The sequence below is a fragment of the Myotis daubentonii genome, chromosome 16 (genome assembly GCF_963259705.1).
Source record: "Myotis daubentonii chromosome 16, mMyoDau2.1, whole genome shotgun sequence".
NCBI lineage: Eukaryota > Metazoa > Chordata > Mammalia > Chiroptera > Vespertilionidae > Myotis > Myotis daubentonii.
The window spans coordinates 21810502-21836316 of NC_081855.1; the positions used below are offsets into that span (position 1 = coordinate 21810502).

A 25815-nucleotide genomic window follows, 5' to 3' on the forward strand; every position below is an offset into this window, starting at 1 on the left:
ACGTTAACTGTGTTGTTTTTTCTTGTCAAATTTGGAATTATAGAGTGTGTGTGTGTGTGTGTGTGTGTGTGTGTGTGTGTGTGTTTAATATATTTTTATTGATTTCAGAAAGAAAGGGAGAGGGAGAGATAGAAACATCAATGATGAGACAGAATCATTGATCGGCTGCCTCCTGCACGCCCCCCACTGGGGATGGAGCCTGCAACCGGGGCATGTGCCCTTGACTGGAATCGAATCTGGGATGCTTCAGTCCACAGGCAGATGCTCTATCCACTGAGCCAAACCAGCTAGGGCTGTTTTGTGTTTGTTTGTTTGTTTGTTTGTTTGAATACATTTTTATTTATTCCAAAGAGGAAGGGAGAGGGTGAGGGAGACAGAAACACCAATAATGAGAGAGAATCATTGATCGGCTGCCTCCTGCACGCCCCACATTGGGGAGCGAGCTCATAATCCGGGCATGTGTCCTGACAGGGAATCGAACCATGACCTCCTGGTCCACAGGTCGACGCTCAACCACTGAGCCATGCCGGCTGGGCCCATTGATTGTTTTTTAACTACCCCCACATAGGTTTGTATGGAGAAGGGAAGTGGACACTCTTAATTGTGAGTGAGCTTGGAGAATAAATTGATCACCCTTGTGCATGGCAATTTGACACTCTGATGAAAAGCCATCAAATGTGCATGTTTCTTGATTTCTCTCCTTGAAATTCATCCTAAGAACATAATTAGAAACGTGAAAGGGGGTCTCTGTAGCAGAATGTCCACTGCAGCATTGTTTTCGATAGAATAAAACTGGGAACAACACAGAAGTCAAATTGGAGATTAGTTAAGAAGCTTGTCCAGCCCTGGCCGCGTGCTTAGGTAGTTGGGTTGTCGTCCTGATGCTCCAGGGTTGCAGGTTCCATCCCTGGTCAGGGCACACAGGCACACACAAGAATCAACCAATGAGTGCATAAATAAATGGAACAACAAATCTCTCTCTCTCTCTCTCTCTCTCTCTTCCTACCTTCCTCTCTCTAAAAAGTCAACTAAAAATGTTTAAATTTTTTTTAAAAGAAGCTTGTCCATATGATGCGATATTATACAGCTACTAAGAAAGACTTTATTGGCATGAAAAAATCGAGATATATTTTGTTGTAAGCATGGTGACTATAGTTAATAATACTACCTGGCATAACTGAAAGTTGTTAAGAGAGCAGATCACACACAAAAAAACATTTTTAACTACGTATAGTGATGGATGTTAACAAGACTTATTGTAGTGATCCTTTCATGACATATTACAAATATCGAATCATTGTGTATTACACTTGACACTATGTCAATTATATCTCAATTTTTTTAAAAAAATACATTTTAAAGTGAAAAAAAAATTACCAAATAGAACGAGTACATTCATATATTTGTTGAAAAATCTGGAAGAGCCTGGCTGGTGTTTCCCAGTGGTTAAGCATCGACCCAAGAACCAGGAGGTCACGGTTCGATTCCTGGTCAGGGCACATGCCCAGATTGCAGGCTTGATCCCCAGTGTGGATTGTGCAGGAGGCAGCCAATCAATCATTCTCTCTCATCATTGATGTTTCTATCTCTCTCTACCTTCCTCTCTGAAATCAATAAAAAATATAAATATTTTTTAAAGTCAGTATTCTGCCCTAGCTAGTTTGGTTCAGTGGACAGAGAGTTGGCCTGCGGACCAAGGGTCCTGGGTTCAATTTTGGTCAAGGGCACGTACCTCAGTTGCAGGCTCCTCCCTAGCCCAGGCCCTGGTCAGGGTGTGTGCAGGAAGCAACCAATCGATGTGCTTCTCTCACATTGATGTTCCTCTTTGTCTGTCCTTCTCTCTTCCACTTTCTCTAAAAATTAATGGAAAAAATTTCAGGTGAGGAGTAAAAAAAAAAAAAGTTAGTATTCAAAGCTATCATGAAGAGATGGAGGGAGCCTCAAGGCCTTCTCTGTCACCCCAAACTCACTCTCTTAACTGGTATTCATGGCTCTTACCTTCCCGTAAAGCTCATGGGTGTTTTCTGCCACAAGTAGATTCATCTCTTCGCTGAGGGACCTGATGAAGCTCACCTCGGACCTTGACTGGACTGGGATTTGAATCCTGGCTCCACTGCTTACAAAGTGGGTGGTGTTAAATTTCCAATAGGGTTTCTCTGAAGTTTCTATGAGATGAAATGGATAAAGTGCTCAACTCAAAATAATGGTTACTTCTGAAGTGAGATATATACTTACTATACATTTTAGTTTGTATTGACTTTGTTATAAGTTTAATGTTGAAAATTGGGGGGGGGGGAATGTTTTAACAATAGTCAATAGATTGCCTGGTACATAGAAAGTACTTGATAAATGTTAATTCTTATTGTCATCATCTCCATATTTTATAATGCATCTCTGGGTCTCCCCACAACTTCAGGTAGAGTGCCATGCAGTCAGTCTTGTTCAACATAATTCTATGTATTGACTGACTGATTGTTAACCTCCTCTAAAGACGTACCCTTTAGTCTGCTGGCCCCCCAGTCCATTCCCTAGCCCTGCCTTCACAGGGCCATCTCTCAGCTCTGCAGGCTCATTGATTTTAGTGGTTCTATGAGTGATTTGTGCGCATGTTTTTGTTGTTTCAACTGTGAGTATTTTTTCGGCCAAAGATGTTGTAAGAGTCCCGAGGGCAGCCCCAGAGGCCAGGCCTTTCATGCCCACCTGAGAGCTCTTCTGTGGCCAGGCAGGACCCTCTCCCAAGAACAGGCAGGGCCACCCCTCAGACAGGCATCTGGAGTTGTTTTTTTAGGTGGTGAAAAGCCGGAGTCACAGGACCCATCTTGATACAGATCAAGGAGAATAACAGTTGGGGCTTAGTCATAACAATCCCATTCGCATGCACTTTACAAAACCCTTTCATTCTAACCTCATGACACTCACAAAAAGATCCTGTTGGCAGAGTCCACGTGCTTTTCCCTGAAATGACTTACCCAGGGGGAGCTCTGAGCCACCAGCCACTCACACAATGTCACCTGATATCTTGCTATCATGAGCACGGATAACTAATGAGATCGCAGCATGTTTTAAGCATTTTACTATAAACTCATTTAATCCTCACAACAACCCAAAGATCTCATGAGCTGCATAGACCATCATTATCCCATTTTATGGATGAGGAGACTGAGGCCCAGGGAGGAGGAAGGTATTGACAGAGCCAGAATTAGAAGCCAAGCAGCCTGGTTTTAGAAGCCTTCCATGTGCAGTGAAAAAGGATCAACACCAACGTTCTGGACTTCAGAGGTCTTTTTTTAAAATATTTTTCTTTATTGATTTCAGAGGGGAAGAGAGAAGGAGAGAGATAAAAACATTAATGATGAGAGAGAATCATTGATTCACTGGCTCCTGCACGCCCCCCTCTGGGGATCCAGCCGCAACCCAGGCATGTGCCCTTGGCTAGAATCAAACCTGGGACCCTTCAGTCCGCAGGCTGGCGCTCTACCCACTGAACCAAGCCGGCTAGGGCTTGGCTTTCAGCATTTTTAAAGCTTCTCCTCTTGGCTTTTGGCACCTTCACGTAAAGAAAGAGGCTGTTTTATCAACTGGGACCCAGAGAGGTGATGGGATGCACCCAAGGTCATACAGCCAGTGAGAGGCCTGTGGCAGCTTTGCTGCCAACTAGGCACAAGGTAGGTTTCCTGAACCCTGGTCAGCTCACCTCCCACCCAACTCTTCCCTGGGCCAGGGGGGCACTGTCTGTGGTTCCTATGCCGGGGAGTAGGCAGAGGGGCCCAGCGGATGCCGGCCTGCCTGTCTGTGCGCTGTCCGCGGTGCTGATCCGCCCGCCGCGCCCTTGCTCGCCAAGCGGCAGGCGGGTTCCCCAGGTTTCCCTCCAGCTCCCAGCCAAAGCCAGCTTCTCGAGTTCCGGCGGCCCTCCGGGGTCCTTAGACCTGGCTCCTGGGGCTCCCCAGGTTCCCCCGCCCCTCTCCCGATAGCGCGCCGCCAGCCTCCCTTCCCCCCCCCGCCACCCCGGCCCCGCCCATGGCCCCTCCCCGCCAGTCCCAGGTCCCTCCCCTCCCCCTTATCTCTCCCGCCCCCTCAGCTCCCCCCTACTGCTCGTTCGCCAGTTCCGGTCACGTTGCTGGGTGTTTACGCCTGGAGGCAGCCCGGGACCCCCCTTCGGCGCCCCAGAGCCCCCGGAGCCCCGACCCCACCGCCCCGCAGCCTCGAAGCAGCTGATGGCGCCGCAGCCCGGGCGGGCGCTGCGGAACCCGGGGCGCAGCTAGCGTGGGGAAGAAGAGCTCCTCCCCGCACCCAGCCCGCGGACCCGGGCTCCTCTGGCCTGTCGCTCCCGCAGGTCCTGAAGGTGAGGAGGCCGGTGGGCGTGGGGGTGGGCGCCGAGGTGTTCCCTCGCGGCAGCGCTGGCGTGGGGCTGGGCACCGCAGCGCGCGGGAGGCGGACAGGACCCGCGGGCTGCTGGCAGAAGTTGTCCTCCACCGCCCAGACTCGGACCCTTCCCGGCCCTGGCGGAGAGTCCAGAGCAGCCGAGGTCAAGCCACCACTACCTCTTGCCACCTCCTGCCACACACATCATTCCTTCTGCCTGCCTTTCCCTGTCCTCCCTGGTACCTCTCTTCCCCGGCTCCCTCCGTCTCCACATGCCCCCCCTCTCTCAGGGAGTCATATTGGAGGCGTAATCAGGGCAGAACATCAAGACTGAAGTGGGTGGGAGCTCCAGTTTCCCTGTACGGCCCACTCCCGTGCTCCTGGGTCCTCTGCTTTGCTGGGGTTGGGGGTCCTGCGGTCTTCAGTGGAGGGGGGAGCCATGACCCGGGGGTATTGGAGGAGGAGGGTCTGGAGTGGAGAGGACCAGGAGACCCCTAGAGAATGTGGCTCCACCACTAACTAGTCCAGTGACCCCACCTTACAGCGTCTCAGACATTTGTCTAGAGCTGACTTCTTGTTCCCAACTCAAATTCCCGGGAGAGCCAAGGACCTGAGAATGAAGGGAGTAATTGTTTTTTAATACGTGCGCTCACTTGCCCTGGTGATTGCCAATAGCGCTCCACTCCTTCTGCCTGTTTCACCAACATTCCTTGTGCTCCTGCTTCATCAAGGAATTCCCGGAGACAAAGCCCTGTCCTCAGGAAGCTTATTGCTCAGAGCAGAAGCCAGACAGAAAGGCAGACACACACACACACACACACACACACACACACACACACACACACACACACACACACAGTGATGCCTGGTGGATGCTTGGGGAACACAGTGGCAGAAGAGATGCATTTCAGCTTGGTGGGGGTCAGGGAAGACTTTCCGCATGTGAGCATCCTTCAGAGGTTTAAGGAGGTAAAGATAGGATGGGGAATAGTAAAGGAGGGATGTTCATGGGTATGAGGAGAGTTTGTTGTGAGAGCAGCAAGAGGTAGAATCCAAAAGAGGAGAGGATCAGACTGCAAGTGTGGGCCGAATCTAGATTGTGAAGGGCCTTAGGGTAAATGCCAGTGAGTGCTCCAAGTTGCGAGACACTGTCAGTTGTGTATATGGGGCAAACCACTTAACCCCTCTGAGCTTCTGTTTCCTCATCTATGGAGTACTAACAGAACCTTCTTGTGGGGCTCTTATGAAGATAAATGAATTAATATGTGTAAAATGCTAAGAACAGTGCCAGCCATTTATTATTATTAATATTATTATCGCCCTAACCGGTTTGGCTCAGTGGATAGAGTGTTGGCCTGCGGACTCAAGGGTCCCAGGTTCGATTCTGGTCAAGGGCATGTACCTTGGTTGTGGGCACATCCCCAGTAGGAGGTGTGCAGGAGGCAGCTGATCGATGTTTCTAACTCTCTATACCCCTCCCTTCCTCTCTGTAAAAAATCATTAAAATATATTTTAAAAAATATGTTATTATCATTATAAGTGTTATTATCTGTGCAGTAATCCTATATAATAAAAGAGTGATACGCAAATCAACCAAACAGCAGAATGACCGGTTGCTATGACGTGTACTGACCACCAGGGGGCAGATGCTCAATGCAGGAGCTGCCCCCTGGTGGTCAGTGCACTCCCACAGAAGCCCTGAGCCAGGCTCACGACTGGTGAGCGCAGCTGCCAGGGGGGGAGTGGGGGGCCTCTCCCACCGCAGCAGCACTAAGGATGTCCGACTGCTGGCTTAGGGGAGTGGGCCTAAGCCGTCAGTTGGACATCCCCCGAGGGCTCCCAGACTGCGAGAGGGCTCAGGCCGGGCTGAGGGACCCTCCTGAGTGCGTGAATTTCATGCATTGGGCCTCTAGTAATTATTTTAAGTATTATTACCTGTGCATCCATGTCTGAGAAAGACTTTTTGAGTTCTTGCTTTCCCTCCTACCCCAGTCCTCAGAGTCAGGTAGTTAAAAGGAATAACAAGTAAGAAAAGTAAAGAACAGCCCGGCTGGTGTGCCCAGCGGTTTAGTATCGACCTATTAACCAGGAGGTCATGGGTTGATTCCTGGTTACATGCCTGGGTTTCTGGCCCGGTCCCCAGTAGAGGGTGTGCAGGAGACAGCCGATCAATGATTCTCTCATCATTGATGTTTCTAACTCTCCCTCTCCCTTCCTCTCAGAAATCAATAAAAAATATATATTTTAAAAAAAGAAGAAAAGTACAGAACATTTTAAATTCATTTACTTATTCATTTATTACCATGCCTGTCCTATCTAATATACCTCCCCTGGCAATTAGAATGATAAAAATAACTTTAACATTCTCCTTGAAACAAGAAGGCATACTTAAAATTTTTAACAAAATGTGGGTGAGTATTTAGAACAGTGCAAGAATATTTGTTGACTGAATAAATATTTTCAGTCCTAAAGAGAAAAGAAATACTAAGAATGAAATAGAAACTGGGACAAGAGAAGCAGCAGGGGTAAGGGTGGCAGACATTGCAGAGTCCATGCAAGCAAAAGGCTAGAGGCCTAGCTCTGGTTCCTCCCAGTCACTGCATCTGCCTGAGGGAGAGGTGGGGGCAGCCGAGGCTCGGGGACATTGAACAGACTAAGGGAGGGGAGTAGTTAGCCTCCCAAAAGAAGTTTGGACTATGACAGTGGTTTTCAAGCTTCTGGTTAGCAGAAGCCTTTTCTCCGATGAATTTGTCTGCACAAACCCACCATATAACAGAGGGGTGAGGACAGCAAAGCCTCGAGCCCTGCCCTTTCCCCCAACCCTTTCGGCAACATCAGAGAACCCTCTGCAGAACTCTGGGGTTCTATGGAGCAAATTTGAAAATCACTGATTGAGATGATGATGAAGACCCTTCAGAGCCCTGAGTGCTGTGATTCTGTACTTCCTGTGGTTCTGCCAATGCAAAGAACTATAGGAACTGGGGAGGGGAGAGGACCGCAAGTTCCTACTTTACCAGGTCAGCTGTAGGGAGATAGCTGGGGAGGAGAGTGGGCACCCGAAAGCTCTAAAGAGCCAAGCAGGAGGTGATGTCTTTTTCAGGGATCAGGGGCTTAGGCCTTAGAGCGTCACAGTTGTGTCAGGGTCAGAGGGCTCCCACACCTGACACTGTCTGGGGTTGGGGACCTGAGCACAGAAGGCTCTGCCCACCAACTTCCCTAAGGGGAAAACATTTGTACCTTCCTCCCTCCCTCTCTCCCTCCCTCCCTTCCTTCCTTCCTTTCTTTCTTCCTTTCTTTCTTTCTTCCTTCCTTCCTTCCTTCCTTCCTTCCTTCATTTCCTCCTTTCTTTCTTCCTTCCTTCTCTCTCCCCCCCCCTCTCTCTCTCTCTTTCTTCTTTCTTTTACTTGATTTGAGTTTATTTGAGCCAAACAGATGACATGCCAGGGAAGCAAGATTTCAAATGCTCCTAGAACTTTCTTTCAGATAGACGAGAGACATGTCCAAAGTACTTGGAATTAACTGTATAAATTGTGAAGCCTGTGTTGCAGGTCCTTTTTTATTCTTGATGACAGTTCTTTAAAATGAACCTTCTCCATCCAGCTGGAAAATTAAAACAAAGAGGTAGGAGCGCGGGGAGAAGGTGGGCAGCAGGAACAGTGCAGTTCCTGAGGTAGCCAGGACAGCGGACCGGGGTGAGAGACCTTCTCACTTCACCCTGGGAGCTTGGGCATCTCAGGCTGGCTGTGGGAAGACGATGGAGCTGATAGCTCCTACCCCTTAGCTGCCGCTGCTGGCCTGGGCCTTGTCCTCAGACACGAGGTCCCGAAGCTGGGAGGTTCCAGGACTACATCTGTGTGTGGAAACCTGACATTTTTCTGAGTTGGGTTTTCCAAGCACATGTGGCTCCCCAGCCACACACAGAGATCCGTGTTGGCCCTGGTTTCCCCTCCCCACCTCCATCTCCCACCCTCCCCAAAACAAACTAAACAATAACGTTTAAGAAAGTGTATTTGCCAAGATCGCTTGTGACCCCAATTTCTGCCCTGAGGAGAGCACCTGCCTCGTTGGAAGCAAATACACAAGCCATTCTGGGAAGGCATGGAAACAGCTGGTTGGCTCAGTCTGTCACTGGGGCCAGGGGCCAGTCTCCAGGGCTGTGTGGAAAGAGCGTTGACTCTTCCCTGAAACATTTGCATTTCAGCAGCTGGGAACAGACATTTTCTCTCTTCACCGTAAGCACAGGCCCACACACCTTCATCCTCCAGTTGTGCACACAGCAGACACGTAGATTAAAGAGACGCAACGCACACACACGCATGCACACATACATGTACTCCTTCCGGCATGGACACGGGCTCAGATGCATATACAGACACACAGGCACACATAACCCAACACAGACAGACAAAAGCGCAGACACGGCTCACCTGTTCCTCCCGAGTAATGCATCAGTATATTTGCCTGCCCTCTTCACATCTGTTTCTCCTTGTCTGAGGTCTCTTGAGCATGCCAGATCTAACAGGCTGGATCTCACCTTCGCTGTAAATCGGCCCCTCCACATCCGTTCACCCAGCTCCACAAATTCACTCTCTCGTGCACTCTACCGATATTTTACAGGATATCTCCTATGTGCCAGATTCTGTCCTGGGTACTAGGGAACAAAACAGTCCTTCATCTTGTGTTGCCAACAATCTGGCAAGGGAACCAGACAGTAAACAAAAATGTAATATATGCAGGTGGTGATAAATTCCTGGAAGAAAAGCAATGCCGGTTAAGGGAGTGGAGAGTGACAGAGGGGTGGGTCTATTTTAAATCAAATAACCAGAGAAGGACCCTGATTATGTGACCTTTGAACAGAGTCCCGAACGCAGGGAGAGATGGGCCACCAGGGCATCTCGGCAAAGGGCATCCTGGCAGAGGGGACGGTGCATGCCCAGTCCCTGGGGCAAGGTGCTTGGCACAGTCAAGAAACAGCGCGGAGGCCAAGGAGGCTGGGGTGGAGCCAACTGTGGGAGAACAGCAGGAGATGAGGGTAAACAGAGCCAGGGGCCATTGGGTAGGGTCTGGTGAGACCTTTGGATTTGGCTTTAAGTGGGATAGGAAGCCCTTGGGAGGGTGTAGAGTGAGGGATGGGGTGAGCTGATCAGATTTGCTAAAGGAACTCTGGCTGCTGCACGGAAAACAAGGACAAGAGTGGAAGCGAGAAGCCAGATGGAGGCTACTGCAACGTTACACCCGCGGGATGGTGGGGACGGGGACTAGGGGAACACAATAGGGACAGTGAGAACTGGCCGGATTGAGGAAGTTTTTTGAAGGTAGAGCCAGCAGGATTTGCAGATGGGTTGGCTGTGGAATGTGAGGAAAGGAATGAAAGATGGCTCCTAGTCATTTGTCCTGAGCAACTGGTGAAGAGGCAACTGGAGGGCTGTTTATCCAGATGGCAAACAGTAGGCCAGAGCAGGTTTGCAGGAGTGACCGTGAGAGCCCAGGACTGGGACTTACAGTTTGAGGGACCTGTGAGACAGCCAGATGGATGTCGTAGATAGTCTGTCTAGTGCTCAGGTCAACATAGAAACAGAATTTACAGCCATGGCTTTGGACAGGACCGCCTTAGGAGTGATTAGGGAAGAGGTCCAATGTGAAAGGTGAGGAATGGGGGAGATCCAGCAAACGTGCCTTCCTACTTGACTTCCCCAGTGCTGAGAACTGTTAAACACCCGCGTATTCCTCTTATCGTGACCTAACCCAGCGATTTTCAACTGGCCTGCCGCAAGCATGTTTAAAACATGCAATACCTGACTAGTTAGACTGTCCAATTAAAAAAAAATGACAACAGCCAACACAATAGCCATATGGTGTGAATGAATCAAAATCATACCTATTTGTTTTGTCAGATCAGAAAAAATATATTTTTTTTGGTGTGCTGCAGAATTTTACTGTATGTGTGCCATGAAATGAAAAAGGTTGAAGCCCAGCTGGCATGTCTCAGTGGTTGAGCACCGACCTATGAACCAGGAGGTCACGGTTTGATGCCCAGACAAGGCACGTGCCCTGGTTGCAGACTTGATCCCCAGTGTGGGGCATGGAGGAGGCAGCCAATCGATGATTATCTCTCATCATTGATGTTTCTATATCTCTCTCCCTCTCCCTTCCTCCCTTAAAAAAAATTTTTTTTAATCAAATTTTTTAAAAAAGAAACCTTAAAAGAATATGTTGAAAATCGCTGATCCAATCCATCCCCATGTCCTGCCAATTCTACCCCAAAAATATGCCTGGAACTTCTCTTCATCTCCATCTTCATCATCTGGCCCAGGCCTCCATCATCTCTCACCTGAACCAGTGCTACATTCACCCAGCTGATCTCCCAGTATCCACTTTGTCCTCTCTAATCTGCCCTCCCCACAGCAACCACAGTGATGTTTTAAAAATGCAACTCATGTCCCTCACTAGCTAAAATCCTCCTACCCCAATTCACTTAGTATTAATCCACAATTTGTAACATAGTTTACAAGACCCTGTGTGATCCTTTCCTTGCTAACCTCACTTCCTGCAACCCTCCCCCCAGTACCTTACACATCAGCCTTCATCAGCAATTGGCAATGTCGCTGTTTCTCAAAAAGGCCATGTGAAGCCCTCAACACATAGGGCTTCGCTTCTAGTAGGCCCTCAATAAATGTCAGCTGTCATTATCCTACCTCTGGGCCTTCACAAGTGCTGTTCCTGTTTGAGACGCTCTTCCCTGTACTCTTCTGACTAACTCCTACCCCTCCTTGAAGTCTCTCACTTTTCTGCTGCTGCATAACAAATTACCACAAACTGGCTTAAAACAACACACATGGATTTTCTCAGTCTCCAAGGATCAGGAGTCTGGCACTTCCTAGGTCCTCTGCTCAGGATCTCACAAGGCTGAAGTTAAGACCAGCTACATCCTCATCTGAAGGCTCAACGGGGGAGAGAGCCACTTCTAAGATCACTTAGGCTGTTAGCAGAATTGAGTTCCTTGCGGTTGTAGGACTGGAGCCCCTTGGTCTTGGTAGCGGTCAGCCTGGGGCCGTCCCCAGCTGCTAGTGGCCTCTCTCAGGTCCTTGCATGTGGCTTCCTCCGTTATCACTCACAGTGTGGCCGGTTACCTCTTCAAGGCCAGCAACAGAACTTTTCTCAGGCTTCAAATCTCTTCATTCAGTAACGGCCCTTTGAACTCACCCGCCCAGAATAATCTTCCTTTTGATTAACTCAGAGCAACTGATTGGAGACCTTAATTACACCTGCACAATCCTTTCTCCTCTGTCATAAACCTAATCACAGGAGTGAAATCTCAAATTCTCAGTCCCACCCACACCCAAGGCGGGGAGATAATGTAGGAGAGCATGACCACCTGGGCCTGGGAATACTGGACCCATTTAGAATTCTGTCTGCCATGAGGTCTCGTTCTACAATCACTTTCTCAGAGACCTTCTTTCATATTACACTGTAGGTTTCTTTCATGGCACCCATCACAAATTGTAATTGTAAACTTACTTGTATTATTATTTGTGTGATGCACTTTTTGTTTGTTTGATTCTCTCCCCTTAGCCCTGGGAGCTCATGAGGGCAAGGATTTTGTTTTGTTTATCAGTGTTTTTCCGTAACCAGCACAGCAATTGGCAATAGTAACTCACTGAATGAATGAATGATGGAGAGATAGGCAAATCAAGACAGGGATTAACCTCCTCACACATTTAACAGAAACGAGAAGAGATGTAGCACTGACTGACCCCGTCCTGTGATGAGTGTTCTACCCTTTTTAATCTCACTTAATCCTCATGATTACTATTAGTAGCCTCATTTTAGCTGGGGGGTGGGGGGAGGGAGAAGCTTTAGAGAGGTTAACTTTCTTGCTCTAAATCATACAGCAGGTAACTGAAAGACCCAGGATTCAAACCCAAGATTGTCCTCATTATAAATATTGAGAATCTTCTTTGGATTCAAAAGATTTGGTTGGAGAATTGGGCCTGCCACAACTTTCTGGCCATGTGAACTGGCCCGGGCCACTTCAGCTCTGAGTCTGTTTGTTTGTGAAATGGGTGGGGTCATACCTACTGAGGAGTGGTTGGCAGAAGTGAGATAATGTGTATAAAGTTGTTTAAACATAGCAGATGGTCAGTAAACGAGGCCAGTGATTCTCACAGGCCAAAGGGCCGCCTCTACTGAAGTGATCGGCCTATTTGGTTGGACCAGGGGGGTCAGGCGGGTACGAGGGAAGGGAGCCCAGAAAGAGAAGCCTATGAACGTGAGGGTGTCCGGTGGACCTGCTTGGTGTGACCCTACAAATAAAATTGTGGAGTTGCAGAGACTTACATGGAAGCCATTCTGGAGGGGAGCATTTGTTGACTAGAGCCGCCCATCAACTACCCTCCCTCTCCACTGCCCAGGGAATTCCTGAGACAGGTGGGGGCAGGTCCTTCAAAAGCTTAGGGAGGCCCTGGCAGAGAAGGCCTGAGCTCTGAGTCCTCCGGAGGTCACGGCCTCCACTACCCTTTGCCTCAGCTTCTCAGGATGCGCATCACCACTGGAGAGACTCCCTGGGAAAGGGGTGGAGCCAGCAGGAGAGCTGAAAGGCCAGGCCATCCACAGGACTCAGGGATGCAAATCTCCCCCTCCCATCAGTGTCTTAAGTTCCACCGTGGATTCACCACATGGGTCTCCTTAGCACCCCCTCCTATTCCTCGCTTAAAGGGGACTCTACCACCTGCCTTCAGCCCACAGAGTCAGTCAATGTTGGTGAAACACTTATCAGATCTTCCTCTGACCTGGAAGAGCCCAGAGCCCTGCTTGAGGTTAAGTCAGAGAATGGAGTTGAACTGGGAGAGGGCGCCTGCTGCCCTGCCAGGCGGCGGTCACCCTTGAGCTGGAACGCTTGCAGGATGGCGGAGCGGGAAGAGACCTCAGGGTTCTTCTACGAGAAAACCAAGAGCCCAGGCAGGGAGAGGATTTGCCCGAAGTCACACAGCTGCTTAAGAAGCAGCTAGAGCCCGTCTCTGCTTCTCTTTACTGACTGATGCTCCATTGGTTTTCCTCCCTGAGAAGTAGAAGAGGCCTTGGGGCAGGGAGTGAGGCCATTTCCCTCTGGGCCTCTGTTTCTTCATCTGCTAAATGGGAATAACTATACTTCCCTGCCAACACCCCCACTTGTTTATGAAGCTTTGGTGAGTAAATACAGGGGAAATGGCCTCCGTGGCAAAACCGTCTACCTGGTGACCACAGGACCCCAGATTGGAGGCGACTGTGAGGGATCTGTGGATGGGCAGGGCAGATGGGCCCAGAAGATGTGAGTTCACCTTGTCATCCTCCCCAGGTGAGTCCCAGGCCTGGGTTGCCATGGATACCGTGTCCCTAGAGCATCAGATCCAGAGCGTGCAACGCCACATCAGCTTCCTGAAAAAAGAGCAGATGGCCCTGCTGCGAGACCTGCACCTGGAAATCCTGAGGCTGCAGAAACGCTGCTCAGGTGAGGCCAGGAGGGATGGCTGCGACGGGGGCGGGGGGGGGGGGTGGCAGCAGGGGCAACTGTCATCATCACAGTCATTGTCTCTGATGGGGTGTCCACTGTGAGCCCCACAAGCTTCAGAACAGTCCTGTCAGGTGGGTGTTCATCACCCGTTTTTCTCAATGAGGAAACTGAGTCTTCAGGGCAAAGGGCTCTGATTCGGTAGCAGAGGGAAACCTGGGAACCATTCCTGGGAATTTCCTGTCCCCTTCTAATAAGTCTTCATCAAGCACCTTCCAGCCCTAAGAAACCTCAGTCTAGTTGGGGAGACACACACACAGGGAGAGTATTAAGGTAACAGAAAATGAAGAGGGCTGATGGGAGTTCTTTGGCAAGACCATCTCCAGCTTGCGGGGGCGGGGGGCGGGGGGTGATAAAGGAGGAGACAGGCATCCCAGGCCCCAGAGGAAGGAAGCATTTCCACTCCCGCAGGCTGAGTAAGATGTGGACATGCTGAGTTGTTACGGGGGAATGGGGGGGAGGGAACATTCCAAACAGCATGGCAAAGTCCATAGGTAGGAAACTAAACGCTTAGGAAAAGTTCTGTTTCATGGATAAAGCTGAGCTTAAAGGAGCCTGGTGAGAAATGGGGCTGGAGCCAGATCACGGAGGATCTTGACAAATACAGCTAAGAAGTTTGGCCTGTCCTCCTGCGTGGCGGGAGTCACTGAAGGTTTGGGGCTGCATTACGAAACTCAGCAGCTGTGTGGAAGATGAACTGGTGGGAGAGGGGCACAGGGAGGCTAGTGACAGGGCTGAGGAACTGGTCCAGAGGAGAGATGAAGGGGGAACGGAAGGGGAGGGCCAGTGGGAAGCAGATGGAAGGAAAGGACTTGGCAACAGATTGGATTTGTGAGCAGGGCAGAGGAAAGCACTGAAGACAAAGCTAAATCCCAGGCCTGACCTCCTGGCCGGCCCTCTCCGAGGCCTGGCTCTGGCCCAAGTGCTCACCCAGGCCGAGTCTCCAAGTCCAGGCTTCAGAGCCAGGATGTCTCAGCTGGAACAGCCCAGCCTCCTCATTGTACAAGTAGGTAAATTGAGGCCCAGAGAGAGAGAGAGAATCACACAGTATGTTAATGGCAGGACTAGGATTAGAACCCAGATCTCTAGACTTCCCATCCTTCGTGCCTCTACAGCTTTCTGCATATCCTTTCCCCAAGACTTCTCTCTCCCCTCCAGCCCGCGCTCATGGGAGGTTCTCCATTCCCTAGAGGGAAACTGAGGCCAGAGCCACCTGCCTGGCTTCTCACTTTGTCAGGAAAAACCGGTCGTCCTGACTCTCCACCCCAACAGCCTCCTCCCACTCCATGTGCAGGTTCAGCTGCCACAGTCCAAGGCCAGGCTCCCCGCAGTCTCCCCCAAAGCCTGCGTGGCAGCAGCGCCAGCCCCACACTGACTCATCCCTGCCTGATGCCCCTTTTCGTTGCAATAACATTAAAGGAAAATTGAGATGAGCGAACCCTCAGACCCTACAGCTCTTCCTCTAGTTTCTTTTTGTTTTGCCCTAATTCTAAAGACCTGGGTCCTTCCACTCAGGACACAGGCCAGGATCCAAGAAAGTATAACAGGCAGGAACAGAGTGCCCTCGGCCCCCATCATCCTTCTGAGATGGGTGTGGGCCCGCAGCCTGTAGGTTATTGATTAAGGAGATAAAAATAACTCTGAGCTGGCCTGGGGCAGCCACTCAGGGGGCTGAAATGACTGAATAAGGCCCTCCCTCCAAGGGGTGGGGGAGTGAGGAGAAGAGAGCAGAACAAAAGAGATTTTGTTTGTTTCGTGTTGTTGTTTTTTAAAGGAGATTCTAGAGCCAGCCTGTCAAACTCATGGCCGGCAGGCCGCATGCCTCATTAGGCCTCGAGTTTGACATGCTTGTTCTAGAGGGCCCGGAAGGGGATGGGCGATGGAGGGGCCGGTGTAGGAACCAAGGAGGCAGAGTACTGGGAGAGCCTGCCAAAAAGAGATGAAGACTCAGAATGGAGGGCTTGAGAGGGGGATGAGTGTGTTCTAGGTGGCAGGGCAGCGGGATAATAAAGGGAACTACCCCTACGTATTCAGCCCTCCGTTTCCCTCAGTCCCAGCACCAGCCCCTTGTGAGGCAGGAGCAATTTTGTCCCCATTTTGCAGATGAGAAAACTGGGCCTCAGAAAGGTGTTGTCACTGGCCCAAGGTCACAGTGTATCTGACCTCACAGCATGCTCATCTAAACTGAGGGAACTCTGACCAGAAGGTGAGCAGGGAGAATTGATGGATGGGGACAGGGGGCCCAGCTGAGATTCATCTCCCCTCCCCCAATTCCCATGGTTAAGGGCCGAAGAGAAACCAGTCCACCGGGAGTGAGCGGCAGAGCTGAAATCCCTGGGCTGTGTCCCTGAGCCTACTCCAGGTTCCCTTGAGCTACAATGCAGGGCCCTTGGAGGAGGGGCCAACTTGGCCCCAGGAAGCCCTGGGGATGGAGGCATCAGAGCCTCAGGGAGGAGGTTCAGGCTCAGGTCATAGCAAAAAGCCCAGACACCCCAGCTCTCTGTCTCCTAGCAACAGCTGGCCTCCCCAGGGAAGGCACCTCCAGCAAAGCCCCTGTTTCTCTAGAAGAGCTGGGTGAGGGCAGAGAGGAGGGGCAGCAGCGGACCCACAAGGCTGTCTCTGTAGGTGCTGCTGCAGAGGTGGTCCCAGAGATGTGCACCCTTCTCTCACCCCCAGGTTCACGGGTACACAAAGGTGCTCCTGAGAAGGTGCCTCCCATGGGCAGCTGTAGGTCCCCAGTTCCCTCCTGTCCCTTTCCCAGCTACTGGGGGAGTCGGGGAGTTGGGGTAGGGCTAGAAAAATGATCAAACTCAGCTGGCTGAGGGATAGGGCTTTCTGGGATGTAAGGAATGGGGCTGGGAAGACAGGCAGGGGGAGAGGGATGGCTGGGCTGCCAGCAGTGCCCAGGAGGAAACTGCCCCTCTACTAGCACCCTTGGCGGGCCCCTTGGCTGCCCGACCCCCTCAGCGCCAAGCCACACACGTGGTTCCAAGAGCCCTGCAGGCTTTTCATCACCAGGTGGCGCTGTCCTCCTTGAAGCCCCTCTCCCTGCCTTGTGGAGCCTGGCAGAACAGGGCTGGGAAAGGGGCAGGGCTAATGTTCAAAAAATAACATTGGCACAGCAGTACTGGCTGTGAAAACAGTGAAACACGTGTCCTATTGGTAAAGAGCCATTACCTTGAATCCCCCTCCAGTGGCACCCAGCAGCCCAGCCTGGACACTCCAGCCTTCCTGGATCCACCAACTAAACACTAAAGAGTCTGTACCCGGGGACTCTTCCTCCCTACCCACGTGGGAGTCTGCTTGTTTCACAATAAATTGTCACCTTTGCTATAAAAAAAAGTCTGTGCCCTGCGCAGTAGGGGGTCCTTCAGACCAACTCTGATTGGGTGGCATGTTAAATATTTGTACATCATCCCCGGGAAGAAGCAAATCCTTCCCAGCCCCAAAAGCAAGCCAGGCTCCTCTGTCCCACCAGGGCTGAACTAACTCCCAAATCTAAGCCACAAAGCTTGCACCCAAAGACCTCTGGGCTCTGAATGAGGTAGATCAGGCTCAGGCTATGCCTTGGTACCTCTTCATCTCTTCCCTGAGCTGGGCTGTCGTACAGTGGGTGTGGAGGGTGTGATTTGGATGGTTTCTAAGGATCCTTATTGCCACTTTCACTGAGCTGTGATTTCCTGATACACACACACACACGCACCTGCCTTTTCTTTTCTCTTCCCCCCAGAACTGACCCGTGACCTGGAGATGAGAGAGGCCCAATCTCACCAGCAAGGTAAGAGAAGGATGACTGGTGGGGAGGTGCCATGGGGCCCAACAGGTCACCTTTCCCCTCCAAGCCTTCCATGTCCCAGTGCAGACTGGGTGAGCACAGCGCAGGATGTCAGCCCCACGTGTGCAGTGAACAGCCTGCACCACCGTGCACAGCGCCCTGTATCTGTGTTCCTGGCGAAAGTAGGAAAATGAAAGCAGGTAGGAGATGGTGTCCAGTAGGTCCGGGCTGAATTAATTCCTCTCTGTGACCTACCTCCCCCATCCTTCCCATCCTTGCACAAATGATTCTCATGATCAGTGTCCGTATCCTCCAAGATGCTGAGTGTCAAGATGCAACACAATGACAATATGGGGTCTTTGACTTCAAGGAACTGAGTTCAGAAGAGAAAGTTGACACAAGACACATTAGCAAATCCTTCATTTTACAATTCCCCGGCCCCAAATATTTCCCCACTAAAAGATTTTTTTTTTACAGGTTACTAGTTCACCCATTAAATGGCAGGTGAGGTGGGGAGATGGTACTCTTGGGGTATAGAGTTTCAGTTTTGCAAGATAAAAAAGTTCTAGAGATCTGTATACTTAACACTACTGAACTGTACACTTAAAAATTGATAGGATGATAAAAATTTTATGTTGTCATTTTTATCAGAAATAAAACTTTTTCTTTAATGGAAGGGGGCCTGGCCGGTGTGGCTCCCTACGAACGTTGAACATTGACCTCTGAACCAGGTCATGGTTGGATGTGGTCAGGGCACATGCCCGGTTTCCAGCTCCATCCCCAGCAGGGGACGTGATGGAGGCAACCAATCAATGATTCTCATGATTGAATTTTCTATCTCTCTCTCCCTCTCCCTTCCTCTCTGAAATCAATAAAAATGTATTTTAAAAACATTAAAAAATGGAAAGGGCTGCATTGTTGGTATCTTAAGCACCCGATTATATGATCTCTGAGAATTAGGGCCTGGGTAATGCCTATTGTCTCAAAGTACAGGACACATTACCTGACATGGATAGGGATTCCGTAAATGCTTAACTAAAAATGAATCACAGAAGTAGTCTTTCTTAGCCAGGAGAGAGTAAGAATGGCCTCCCTGCATATTGATGTGCTGCTTATAGATCAAGAGTTAGGGGTGGGGAAGCTGGAAATTTAAGGCAAAATGTTAGGAGCCTTACAGATGGTTTTGGGTATGTGTGCATACAGATCTAAGCAGTTAGAGATTTGCAGGAATTCTGCCCATTTCTTAAGTGGCAACTATGGGCAACTTCTTGGTGCCTAGGTGCTTGGTGGCAGGGTTACACACCCCAGACACCAGTAAGGGTAGCTGTGTGACAACAGCAGCTTTCATTCCACCTACTACCCTTACTCTGGAAGAGCTTTGGGGGTCACCTGGGCTCAAGGCACTGCCCCAGTGTCCTACTTTTTATCTTCTCGCTCAGTGGGCTTGAGAGCTCTCTGTGTCCTCTTTTTCTGTGAAAATCACCAAGTGCTTTCATATCCATTCCAGAGTCACCATGTACCTACTTTTTTGTCGCTCTCATCAATCTATGTCCCTACACTCACTCACATGTGCCAATCCTGAGATACTGTTCCAGCTGAAATGAAGCTAATGATCCAGGAAACATGGGTCCTCAACTCGGAAGGTCCATTAGAACCACCTGGGAAGATTTAAGGAGTGCCACTTCCCAGGTTCCAGCCCAGAGGTTCTGATTCGACTGGTCTTTGACAGGGCCCTGGAAACTTTTCTAAAGCTCACTGGATGGTTCCCCGCCAAAAGATTGGATATCCTGGGTTGAAACCCAATGCAGTAGGCAAAGGCAAGCAATAAAGTAAACAAAATATTAGAAAATGTAACAAACTCTCTCCATGAAGCCAGGTTCATGCCCACCCCCCCTCCCCCCCACCCTCCCCCACCCTCACCCCCCACCCTTCCACCCCCGTCCTAACAGTCCTCACCTCTTGCAGGTCTCTGCTGCCACAGGGCTTTTGTACACGTTGTTCCTCTGCCCCCAGCTCCGCCTCTCCTCTCTGCACTGTGTACCTAACTCCCATTCATCTTTCAGATCCTAGCCCATGTCACTCTTCTACTGAGCCTTCCCTGATTAGGTCATCTTCTCCTGTCAGTCATGGCACTGGCACATCACATATGACTCTCATATTTGTAATTATGTCCTATACCTCTCCCACTATGCTTGCTTATGATGTTTTCTTTATTTTTTTAAATATATTCTTATTGATTTCAGAGAGGAAAGGAGAGGGAAAGAGAGATACTAGTAGAAACAACAATAATGAGAGAGAATCATTGATCGGCTGCCTCCTGCATGCCCCACACTGAGGATCTTCTAGCCCATAACCCAGGCATGTGCCCTGGCCGGAATCGAACCGTGACCTCCTGGTTTATAGGTCGATGCTCAACCACTGAGCCAGGCGGGCTGGGCTATGATGTTTTCTTATCTACGTAGCCCCTGTGCTTGACACAGCGCACACAGCAAAGGCTCGACGAATACTTGTGGGGCAAATAAATGAATAAGGACAGTTTTGCATTTAAACTGAAACCTCAAGAATTAGAGGGGAGGGCAAGCAGAGGGCAGGATGGGCGAAAGGCCTGGGGAAGAAAAAGGAAGGCCTTGGGGAGCGCGAGGCAGCGGGCCGGACGTGCATGTAGCTGGGGAGTCGCAGGGCTTCGTCGGGAGGAGGGGTGAAGTGTCTGCACCATCACCTCTCTCTCTCCCGCCTTTTCCAGAGGAGGCGTCCCGGGAGCTGGAGAGCAAGTGCCGCGCGCTGGAGTCGCAGCTGGCGGCGCGGGCGGCGGCCAACTCCGAGCTGCGGCGGGAGGTGGCGCAGCGCGAGGCGCTGGTGTCGGCGCTGCGCTGCAGCCTGCGCGCCGAGGAGCGCCGCTTCCTGGAGGAGCTGCGCCGCCGCAGCCACCGCGCCACCGTGCTGGGCACCGAGCTGCAGAAGCACACCGAGGCGGCCGCCTACCTCTCCTGCCAGCTGCACGCGGCGCGCCAGAGACTGCAGACCCCGCGCCCCGGCCCGGGCGCCGCCGCCGAGCCCCGGCCCCGCCGGCGCGCACAGCGGGCTCGCCGCCCGCCGGCCACGGAGGCCGCCGCCAAGGGCCCCGGCCGGGACTGGGCCGCCTGGGACCGCGCGGCCTGCGCCCTGGACGACGCCGAGCCCATGCCCGACCCAGCGCTCTTCCTCTGTGCCCGGAGGCCCCCGCGGCCCAGCGGCCGCAGCCCGCGCCAGCCGCCTCCCCTGGAGCCCCCGGACCTAGCCTACCCGCCCGCTGCGCCCAGTGCGCCCGGGGCCCCGGAGTAGGCGCGGGGTAGGCGGGGCGTCGGGGAGGGAGGGCGGGAGGCCGGCCCCCGGCTAGAAACTCGGCCCCGGCTAGAAACGCGGTCCGGGGGCTGGGAAGGGCGAGGAAGCCGGTCCGGTTCCAGGGATCCAGCTGAGGCAGCCCCGCTCCCTCCATCCCTTCCAACCGCCCCGCCTTTTGTATTTCCCAACGTTTCCGAAGCTTCGAGCTCCCCCCTCCCGCGAAGGAGTTCCTCCGCGGGGCTCAGCGAGCGCGCCCTCTCTGTACAGGACTCGCAATATTGCTCCTCCTCTGGTCCCCACCCTGCCGCTGGGAGGGGAGGGGGCGAGGGTCACCCCGTCCCGGAAAGCTGACAATCGTTTGGCCCCGGGGGAAGGCTGGGCTGGTCTATGTAAGGAACCCGAGTGGCACTTATCACCCCTATGCCTTCCAGCTCCATCCTCCCCACCCCGCGGCCTCCCCAGCCCCGCACGGCTGTCCTTCCCTCCAAGCCTTCCAACTAGGAGAGGCTCGGGTTCAGGGGCTACCGGCTGGACCTTTTCCTCGGAGCCGCTTCTCCTCCCCGATCCCGCTGGTAGGTCCGTACAGGTGAGCACCTAACGCTTTAGAAGACACCTCCTCCCAGAGTCTCTGGTGGGGACGCATGGCCGAGGGAAGTTTGCACTTCTGGCAGGCGGCACCCACAGACCCTTAGGATTAGGATGGGTTTGGCGGCAGAGCCCCGTCTAGCGCTGTCTCCAGCGTGGTCCTCCACAGGATGCCCACTGAGGGGTGTAGACTGGGGGCTGCCCTGGGGAAGCCAGGGACAGCCAGACCTATGGAGGGGCAGAAACTGCCTTCAGGAGGTAGCTGGGGACCTGAGGCGCCCTGGGCCCTGGGAGGTTCCTGGTCCTGTTTATTGGTGCTAATTTTGCCCAGCTTCTTGGAAGTGGCAGTTGATAGATGTTTGGGTTTGCTGGGGAGGAAGTCCCCAGCCGGCCCCTCCAGGGAGGCCTCCAGTGCTATCAGACCTGGCCGTGGTGTGGCGTCAGGGACCTTCTGTCTAGGGTGCGGAGTGGCGCCATAGAGAGTGGAATGCCCCACCTGCTCCCTGCCTTTCTCCCCTGCCCGCTCTCAAGACCAAAGGCAGTTTCCAGCCCAGCTCGTTGCTCTCACCCCAAGCCCAGCCTGGAAAGAAAAACCTCTAGAGCCACCACCCCAAGCCATCCTTCCTCTGTCCTGGGTCCTAAGTGCCTGTGAGGTCTTCCGGGGACTGCAGAGGGGGGCGCATGTGGCAGAGAGGCCTTTGCCTCACTCACACCCCATCCTGGCAGAGCCTGGCCCTGCCTGAGGCCCAGCATTGTGTGTGTTTACCCAGGGAGCCATGACAGAGAGCAGAGCCAATCTTCTTTTTTAAAAATATATCTTTACTGATTTCAGAGAGGAAGGGAGAGAGAGGTAGAAACATCAATGATGAGAGAGTCATTGATCAGCTGCCTCCTGCACGCCCCCTACTGGGGATGGAACCCGGACCCGTCAGTCCCCCGGCCGATGCTCTAGCCACTGAGCCAAACCAGCCAGGGCGAGCAGAGCTCATCTCTAGGGGAGATGCATGCTTCTGTCATCACAGGCCCCTTGAAGAAGAGGAAGGCCCCAATCATATCCTCTTCCACTCCATATTGGAGGGAGTGGGAGACCAGCAGGAAGCAAAGCCCGTGAGCACACTCCCAGCCCACACGGACACAGCGCCCTCCCCAGCCCACCACACTGGGATCCGCTGGGACCACAGCAATAACCAGCCTGGTCTAGGTGTGCAGCCTCTGGGACGCAGAGGCCACGGTGTGGGCACTGGGACAGACAGTGCTCTCCCGTCTCACTCGGGTCCCAGCAGTGGCCTAGGGTCCTTGCTCTGCCTGCCCTTGTCCCTCCCCTCCCCAGCCTCTGTGCTTGTGCCTCTGCCCTCCGTGTCTCCCCTCGAGTGTGTGACTCGATGTTCCCTCATGCCCTCACCTCCCTTTCACGGGTGACTGTGAAGGAGGCCTCTCCTCTCTCGGCTGCACCCACTTGCAGGAGCCAGAGGACTGTGGAGAGGAGGGAAAGGGTGCCTTTCTGGAGGTGCCCCCCCAAACCTCCATCTTCCACAACCACACTTCTGGGGTGAACAGGGTGACTTTGTTGCGTCGATTCTTCTAGAGATGGTGAAATACTTTGTCCGTCCACCCACCCACTGAAAGCCATAGCTTCCCCACCCTGCCTCCCCCCGACCCAGCTCTATAGCAATAGCCCTCTTCCCCCTTCCCTCCTGAACCCAAGGTGTCTATCTGGGGATCCCTATCAGCCCTCCCCCCTGGGATCCTCAGGTGACCTGCCTGCCTCTCCCCAAGGGACCCCCATCAGCAACTTCCCACTCCTGTCCCTCTTCTAACAAGCAGAAATAATGACACTTAATTGTTTGTGGGGGTGCTTGGAGATCCCCCAGATGAAAGGTTCTGAGTGCTGGGGCGGCTGACTCAACTCTCAGCCTGGGAAAGGAAATAAGACAACCCTTCCCACTCCACTCAGCAAGCTGGAGGAGGGGCTGAGGCAGACACAGGGTTCCAATTTTAACACATTCCCTTTCCCCTCCCTCTCCTGGGCTAGAGACTTCCCTCCATCTCTAGGCCCTGCCCTGGGTTTGGAACAAAACCCTCAGGGCAGCCGAGTGCGACTAGAATCAGTGGCCTGCCCTTGGCTTCAAGGCGCCAAAGCTCAGCCTTGGGGCCTGGGAGAGGCCCTACCCTCAGCTTCTGGCCCTCCCCATCCTCTAGCCTGGGGGACCCACCCTGCCAAAGGAAGACCCCCTCCTGCCAACCCCTGGAATGCATAGGTGACTAGAGGGGAAAGGATCCTGTCTTCTCCCCTCTTCCTTACTGGGGGAGGAGCGTGTTGACATGGACAGTCAGGGGCCCTACTGGGAGCTGCAGCCACTCCCCAAGAATGGAGGGGCCCAGGAAGGAGGACTGCAGTATGAGCATCTGTACCCCTGCCTCCCCATCTCCTCCCCGCAGTGGCCTGCAGTTTGGGGAGTCAGTTCAAGGCTGAAATGGGGTGCGCCTTCCCCAAATAAGCAGCAGAGTGGAGGCCTCCTTGTGGAGAGGAAGGAGGCCAGGGGTGTGGAGGAGCATCTCAGGGCAGAGAGCTGGGGATCTCAGCACTGGTCACTGAGGTGCCAGCCTTGACTGGGGGACGGGCAGGGCACAGGCTTCCTGCTCCAAACTCTGTTGGCTGTGCTTTTTAATCCAATGCTTTTCAGAGTGTATTCACTCACCCACAGAAATAGAGCCCTGTGCTTTAGGGGTGACTGTCATATGCCTTATTCTTAATAAAATATCTGAAAAATACATAAGCCAGACCCCTTCTCTGTGGGCACCCCACCCTGTTCCCACAGGTGTGGCCAGATAGTGGTTCGGGAGTCAGCCAGTGGGGTGGGAGCTGAGACTTGGGAGTCCCCTCAGTAGATATTTCCTTTTTTAAAAAAAATATATATTTTTATAGATTTCAGAGAGGAAGGGGGAGAGAGAGAGAGAGAAAGACATCAATGATGAGAATCACCGATCGGCTGCCACTTGCACACCCCAGGATTGAGCCTGAAACCTGGGCATGTGCCCTGACTGGGAATTGAACCATGACCTCCTGGTTCATAAGTTGACGCTCAACCACTGAGCCACGCCGGCCAGGCTCAGTAGATATTTCTTACATAAGGTAGAGGCCACTCATCTGAGATGTCCCGATGCTCAGCTAGCCCTGTCCCTCTCTCTCTCCATGCCACCCCAATGCAAATGAACAAATGAGACCTTAGGTCAGAGGCTCCTGGCTAGGGCTGGGAAGGATGGATTGGAAGTGCTCCATGGCTGAAATTGACCATCGTCCTGGCCCAGAAGAAATCCTGGTATTCTGGCATCGTTGGCCATGCTGGTCCCCCTCCCTGACACCCATCCCCACCTGATCCAGCTGCCAGAAGCCAGCATCCCGGGGAGGAGCCCTATTCTTATCCTCCTCTCATGACGGTTTTCCTGGGACTGCAATCTGACAGCTCAGCACACCCAACACCCACAAGAACTCAAGCCTGTACATTTCAGTGTAGGCCTGCTGTGGATGGCTCTAGGACAGCGATTTCCAGCTGCTGTGTCACAGCAGGCACACTGGTGGGCCGCAAGGATTTTTAAAACGTGCAATACCTGACTATTTAGCCAGGGGCACTGACCTCTTTTCCCTTAGATCAGCGGTTCTCAACCTGTGGGTCGCGACCCCTTTGGAGGTCGAACGACCCTTTCACGGGGGTCGCCTAAGACCATCGGAAAACACATATATAGTTACATATTGTTTTTGTGATTAATCACTATGCTTTAATTATGTTCAATTTGTAACAATGAAATTGGGGGTCACCACAACATGAGGAACTGTATTAAAGGGTTGCGGCATTAGGAAGGTTGAGAACCACTGCCTTAGATTGTCAAATTAAGGAATGATAACATTAAAAAAATGATAACAGCCAACACAACAATAGCTATCCAGTGTGAATGAATCACAATTATAACAATTTTTGTCAAATCAGCAAAATATCATTTGGTGGGCTGCAGCATTTTAGTAATTAGTTTACTGAAAGATCAGACAGAGGCCGAAAACCAGGACTACAGGCTTTATTAGAGGAGAAGGACCTGCCGGGCTGTCTCGCAAGGGGAGGACAGCAGCACGTGCAGGGGTGAGCAGCCTTTTGAGGGGCGGAATGGGAAGGGGTGGGGGCTTAGTGTATTCTGCGCACACTGATTGGTGGCTTACTGCATTGTCCATATA

The 25815-nt window shown here is 52.1% G+C and overlaps 1 protein-coding gene and 1 long non-coding RNA gene across 3 annotated transcripts; one reads left to right on the forward strand and one right to left on the reverse strand.

Moving 5' to 3' along the window:
* Window positions 1–82: 82 nt before the first annotated feature.
* LOC132218219 (uncharacterized) lies at window positions 83–9051 on the reverse strand. 2 transcript variants are annotated; one of them, XR_009449114.1, is made up of 3 exons: window positions 8790–9051; window positions 1999–2165; window positions 83–907 (listed from the first exon to the last, which is right to left on the reverse strand). It is a non-coding gene; the product is annotated as an uncharacterized LOC132218219 (long non-coding RNA). The 2 variants fall into 2 exon arrangements; XR_009449113.1 differs by lacking the exon at window positions 8790–9051 and adding an exon at window positions 2701–2867.
* CCDC92B (coiled-coil domain containing 92B) lies at window positions 4084–24361 on the forward strand. Its single transcript, XM_059669115.1, has 4 exons — window positions 4084–4342; window positions 13697–13849; window positions 17640–17687; window positions 20428–24361. Exons 2-4 carry the CDS (start codon window positions 13720–13722, stop codon window positions 21003–21005), a joined length of 756 nt encoding a protein of 251 aa, XP_059525098.1. The 5' UTR covers window positions 4084–4342; window positions 13697–13719; the 3' UTR covers window positions 21006–24361.
* The last annotated feature ends 1454 nt before the right edge of the window (window positions 24362–25815 follow it).